At 34.7% G+C, this 6,706-nt stretch overlaps 1 protein-coding gene across 1 annotated transcript in view; it reads left to right on the top strand.

Annotated features, from left to right (window-relative positions):
* The first annotated feature begins 591 nt into the window (after positions 1-591).
* The window catches only part of LOC112775940 (formin-like protein 13), a 29,411-nt gene continuing 23,296 nt past the window's right edge, over positions 592-6,706 (top strand). Inside the window, exons 1-6 of the mRNA XM_025819865.1 lie at positions 592-664; positions 878-1,578; positions 2,286-2,510; positions 2,607-3,280; positions 3,404-3,527; positions 4,223-4,294. Coding sequence (XP_025675650.1) covers positions 592-664; positions 878-1,578; positions 2,286-2,510; positions 2,607-3,280; positions 3,404-3,527; positions 4,223-4,294 — 1,869 coding nt within the window. The remainder of the gene's footprint in view (positions 665-877; positions 1,579-2,285; positions 2,511-2,606; positions 3,281-3,403; positions 3,528-4,222; positions 4,295-6,706) is intronic.

Genomic DNA, 6,706 nt, shown 5'->3' with positions numbered 1-6,706 from the left:
TTTTCTTTTCAAATAAATAAATAACTGGTGATGTAGTTTAATTTGATTCATAATACCTGGTTTAACAATTGTACTTAATGTCTTTGTATGGAGTTTTTAAAATTATTTTAGAAGCTTAATATCCATGGATACCCGTCTCCTCTGCGGGAAAAATAAAAAGGGACCCATGACTGGAATGGGACAGGGATGGAGTGCATTTTGCTAGATAGGGACGGGGAGCGGAAGAAGGGTTCTTGCTCCCATGGAGGCAGATTGTCATTCCTAAACATGTTCAATTAAAATCATGTTGGCAGAAATAATGTTACTCTCTTACTAATAATATCACAATTTTAGATGGAATATAATATCCGGATCCAATATAAATCTATTTGAAAATAGAAATCTTAATACCGTAGTACAACAATACAGTTGTAAAACTAAACCAAACATGCCCATTTCCTTTGTCTTACTCAAAAAGAATCCCCCAAGTTCCTTGCATTCATTCATTGATTGTTACATTCCATGATACCTGTTTTGTGTGATTTCCCATTTTATCGAGCATGGCATGCTTTTAAACCATAACATTAAATAGCTCTGCCTCAAGAATGAAACATGGCCATGCCATGCAAATTGTTTTTCCGAAATCCCCCAGATGGTCTTCTTGAGATATCTGACAGGGTCTATGGTACCTTTTTTACCTCCTTAATTTTATTACATCCGCATATTTTGGAATATAAAACAAAAATAAAAATTACATCGAATGCACCATGATGCAAAATCTCCACTACCATTGTGCATCTCTTTGCTTGAATTTTTCCAGAAAAAGGCAGGGAAAAATATAATACAATGAAGAGTCATAATTATCTACTTATATTATTGATTATTGTTGTGATTGTAGTTTTTAATTGTTGTTTCAACATTCGATGTGATTGGAGAGACGAATCTTACGAAGTCTACGTGAACGGGATTGTTGGTCAATTTCGAGAGAATGTGCCTAACGCTTCCATTATGGTATGCAATTTTCGCGAGGAAAACACTAAAAGCAAGTTGGATAACATATTCTCTAAGCATGAAATTAATCTCATGAACTATCCTTGCCACCACCATGGTTTCCCTATGCTCAAATTGGAGGCCATACATCATTTTCTAAATTCATGTGATAGTTGGCTCTCACATGGGCAAAATAAGGTGTTGTTAATGCATTGTGAGCGTGGTGGCTTGCCAGTTTTGGCCTTCATGTTGGCTGCATTGTTGATTTTCTTGAAACAATATGAAGGGGAGCAGAGGACGTTAGATATGGTTTACAAGCAGGTACGTCGTGATTTTTTACAATCCTTAACAATGGTGAATCCAATCCCTTCCCAATTGCGGTATTTACGATATGTTTCCAAGACCAATATGGCCTTTGATTGGCCTTCATTGGATAGGACACTTAGGTTGGACTACATCATTATGACATTTCTTCCAAACTTTAATGGGAATGGTGGATGTTTTCCAATATTTAGAATTTATGGCGAAGATCCCTTTCTTGTTGACAAGAATCCTAAGATCCTATACTCAACACCAAAGAGTCCCAAAAACATTCAAGCTTATAAACAGGTGAGGTTGGACTCATACCAACTCCTCCATTGCGAAAGAAAACTATATATATGAATCATCATATTTTATTTCTTTTACAATATTTCTATTTGTTGCTCATGTTATCAAAAGATTTTTGTTCATAAGGAAGTTTGCCACTTTTGATACATACCATAATATGACAACTATTGCATTGAGATTCTGATAGATCGTTGTAACTAGTTGCACAAATTGATTCATAGGTAGGTCTTGCTAAGCATCTAAAAACTGGTGTAGGGATGTATACTATAATAGGTGTCATAATCTTAGTTAAAGAGTTAACACAATATATGGAGTAATAAAGACAACGATTCATGTCATAAAATTTGTAGTAAAATAAGATACAAAAAAATTTTCAACACTTTTTGTGTACATCTCTCTTTTATTGTATAAATAATAAACTTTTTCACTTTTTATCAATCAACTTGTATAACAAAGCAGATCACATACAAAATGGAAGTTCCACAAATCGACTTAAACATTTTGGTCATTTCTAACCAATGTAGTCCCAATAAAATATTTTCTTAACGAATATTATGACTTGTCTATCGGTATATAATCAGATATAAGTGATTAATTTGATGCTCTAAATGGTATAAGAACAATGGACCATAATTGTTAAAAATGAGTATAAGAGGATCACGTGAAAATGTATAGTGATTTTGGGATTACATTTTCCTTTGTTACAGGGAGAGCGTGATGATAAAATCAAAGTCAATATCAACTGTCGGATTCAAGGTGAGGTGCTGATTGAAAGTGTTAATTTGGATAGTGACTTGGAAAATGAACAGATGATATTCCAAACGATGATTAACACAAATTTCATTAGATCTAATTTGTTGATGCTTAATCGGGAGAAAATTGATATTTTGTGGGATGCAAAAGATCGCTTCCCAAGGGATTTCAAACTAGAGGTACATCATATTTTGACCTATAATAAGATATTTAATTAAGCTCTTATTATATTATTGAAGAACTTCCCTATTGTATGTTTTTCTTTTTGTATTTAGATAACTTTCACAGAGAAAGATGTTGCTCCAAAGACTGAGTCATCCTCTAGCTTTGAGGAAAGGGAGGGATTACCAATTGAAGAATTTACCAAAGCCAAAGAGATTTTTAACCATGGAGATTGGACGAGTCCTAATGATGAAGATCACACAGTAAATGATACTAACACAATCAATGATACCTCAATTTCACCACAAACACCTCCATTGAGGTCTCCCAGAAGTGATAAAAATGTTGATGAGTCTCTTCCTCATCAGTTGCATTCAAAGTCACAAAATCCTAATACTAATGTAACAAGACCTGATTTGTTGCTTTCACAGCAAAAAACCCAACCCCCACCGGATCAAATTAGAGCTCCTCTATCCCCACCAACTCCTCCAAAGAATGAAACATTTGTAAGAGTTGGATCCCCTCTTTCTCCTCCAACTCCAAATGCTACAATGCCTACTACCACCCCACCTCCGCCGCCAACGCCACCCCCGGTTGGAGACCATTACGCTAACAATGGTTTTCCAACTTCATTGTGTATTGGTCGTGGAAAGAATGACACTGGCAATCACACGATGCATTCAATGAGTAACACCAAAAAGTTAAAAACATTGCATTGGTTAAAATTATCTCGAGCAGTGAAAGGAAGTTTGTGGGCTGAGGCACAAAAATCTGGTGAAGCTTCCAAGTAATGTTTCTTTTTCGATATTGTTTTTCATTTTTTATTTTGACGATTGATGTTACTTTCATTTTTTAGTAGTCTCATGCATCATTTTTTTTTCTTTTTTCCTTTTTCAATATTTTACTGTAGGACACCAGATATTGATATGTCTGAGCTTGAAAATCTCTTCTCAGCAACAACACCAAGTTTAGGCCAAGCAAAGAAGTCAAAGATCCAAAACTTAGTTACGCCAAAATCTGATAAAGTGCAACTGGTAATTGAGCTACATTCTTCAGTATTAGAATATGTACTACATTATTTACATAATCTACTTGCTTTAATTTGTTCACTTATTATTTTTTTTTTTACAATTTTCATTGGTTTATTTCAACTATAAAGTTAAGTTTTGATCTGCTAAATTATGGTTGATGGACATTTGATGTAGTTGAAAAAGTGTAGTCTCAAAATTGAACTATACAATTAGATAAAATAGCATTGATAAAATAGCTTTTAAAATTTAAAAAAGACCATTATAGGTATAAATATAATAGTAAATTTAGATATTTAATATATAAAATTATGTTATATTATATTTTTTAATTTTGATAAGTATAAATTAATTTTAAAAAATTATTTTTTAAATACTTTTAAAATTATTCTTAATTTTTAAAAACGGTTAGCATAAGCACCTAATTTTTTTAATTTATCAAATATAAAATGAAATATTTGTAACTTTTAAAAACACAAACACTTTTTTTAAAAAAAAAAATTTACTGAACCAAACTTTAGTATATAGCTAATTAGTCTTGAAAAACATGCGGCAATTTTTCTCTTTGAATATTATATGTAAAGGAGATAGTCCACTTCTTTAATTTATTGCTATTTTTTCATAAGCAAATCCTAGACATAAACATGGTGTCATTCTAGTTTTCAATGTTTTTTTAAGGCAAATATTATCCTTCTTTGCAGATTGAACATACACGAGCATATAATTGTGAAATCCTTCTTTCAAAAGTGAAAGTCCCGTTGAAGGATTTAATGGTAAGATTCATGTCCCTAATACTAATTCAGTCTCATCTTTTATTCCATTTTAGTACATGCAAAAGCATGTTATTTCTTGATAAAAATCACTAATAAATAAAAGGTTATAGTATAATAATAAAGTATAATCTATATATTCTTACTCAAATAATGGTTGTACGAAAACATGGTGACTATTGATTTAATGATAATGGTGGAAACTCAGATGAAGTTGACTTTATGTGAAGTTGACACCTGAGAGTTGTTGGATGAAAATTTAGTCAAATCAGTCAAATCAGTAAATCATTTAATGGCTCTCAGGTATCAACTTCACGTGAAGTCGACTTCACCTGAGTTTTTGTTGGTGGGTCCCCAAATATCAAGTGGGGCCCACACAACTTAAAAAAAAAAAAAAAACAAGAAGTGGCATATAGCCACGGGAAGAGAGAGAAGATGGATTCATTCATTTTTTTGAATGAAAGGAAAAACGAAGCCAGCTTCGGCGTCGAGAGAAGAAAGAAAATTGGGGGAAAAGGGCAAGCCAACCTTGATCACATTGACTTGGTAAACTTGCTCCATTTCTTATGAAATTTTAGTATGTTATTCCTGGTGTGGAGATGAACATTAGGATATAACTTATTTGTTGTATTGCCTTCTCTTTTGCCTGATTTGAGATACCCACTTTTGTGGAGGGTTTATGTTGATTCCACCAGCTTTGGTGATGTATTTTGTTGATTGTTGAGATGCCCTAGTGTCACTAGGAAGACTGTTTGTGTACCCATTATTCTGATAGTGGAAGATTTTTCTGGACTAGGTCCCGTGGGTTTTTTTGTCCCTCTTTTGGGGGTTTTCCCACGTTAAAATTCTAGTGTCTGCTTATTTAATTTTTGCCATTATATTTGCTGCTTGGAGTATCTTTGGTGTTGCCCATTTAATTGCACAAGTTGTGGGAAAATTATTATTGGTGCTTCAGCTGTTAGACAGGTTCTTGGTTTAAACCTGTGTTGAGTTTTCCCAACAAAGTGGTATCCAGAGCTTTGGTTGTTTATTTCTGTGCTGATTAAATGGAGGAAAATACTCATGGACCGAATATGGTCAAACTGAATTCTCAAAATTATTCAATTTGGAAGACCCTCATGGAAGATATGCTGTATAGCAAGGATTTGTATGATCCTGTGGAGGGAGATAAATCCAAAGGTACTAAATCCGATGCTGAATGGAAGAAACTGAATCGGAAGGCAGTTGCTTTGATTAGGCAATGACTTGATCTTAGTGTGTATCCACATGTTGACACCGAAACGAATGCTGAGAAGATGTGGAAGAAATTGAAGGAGTTATATGAGAGGAAGAATGTGCAAAACAAAGCATTCTTGATTAGGAAGCTTGTCAATATGAAGTATGTTGAAGGTAAATCAATGCCGGAGCACTTGAGTATTTTTCAAGAGACGGTGAACCAACTGACAAATAATGAAATCACTTTGAATGATGAGTTGCAAGCCTTGTTGTTGTTGAGCTCTTTGCCTGATAGTTGGGAAGTTCTGGTTGTGACACTGACTAACTCAGCTCCAAAAGGAAAGTTGACGTTAGCAATGGTTAAAGAGAGTATGTTGAATGAAGAAGCCAGAAGAAGAGAGCGAGGTTTGACTAATGCCTCCTCCCAATCAGAAGCACTTGTTTCAGAGTCACGGGGGAGAAGTCAAAGTAGAAAAACTCACAGTTCTGATAGGTCAGAGAGTCGAAGCAAGTCAAGAGGAAAGTACAAGCCAAGAAAGGAGTTCATTTGTCACCATTGTGGCAAGCCAGGGCATATCAAGAGGTATTGCAGGTTCTTGAAAAGAGAACAATCAAGGGGAAGAAATGAAGACAAAGGTAAAGATAGTGATAAAGAAACTGCTGCTATTGTTTATGAAGATGTTCTTATCACATATGATGAAAATTATGTAAATCTTGTCTGTGATGATTCCACTTGGATTATGGACTCTGGTGCCTCATGTCATGTCACTCCGAGGCGTGAATTTTTCACTTCCTATACTGCTGGAAATTTTGGCAAGATCAAATTGGGAGATAAAGGAGTGTGTGATATCATTGGTATGGGTGATATGTGGCTTGAAACTAATATGGGATGCAAGTTGCAGTTGAAGAATGTTAGGCATGCGCCAGATATGCGGTTCAATCTCATTTCAGTGAAGGCATTGGATCAAGAGGGGTATTGCACTTCCTTTGGTAGTGGAAAATGCAAGATTACCAAAGGGGCTCTCATTGTTGCTAGAGAAGACAATAGTCTTACTACTCTCTACCGGTTGCAAGCAAAGTTGTGCAAAGAAGATGTGAATGTAGCTGATGATTCCTCTTCTGATTTGTGGCATATACGTCTTGGTCACTTGAGCGAGAAAGGACTAAGCGTCTTAGCCAAGAAGCACTCACTTCCTGTGA

The sequence above is a fragment of the Arachis hypogaea genome, chromosome 3 (assembly GCF_003086295.3).
Source record: "Arachis hypogaea cultivar Tifrunner chromosome 3, arahy.Tifrunner.gnm2.J5K5, whole genome shotgun sequence".
Classification (NCBI taxonomy): Eukaryota; Viridiplantae; Streptophyta; class Magnoliopsida; order Fabales; family Fabaceae; genus Arachis; species Arachis hypogaea.
This window is presented reverse-complemented; position numbering and strand designations above follow the sequence as displayed.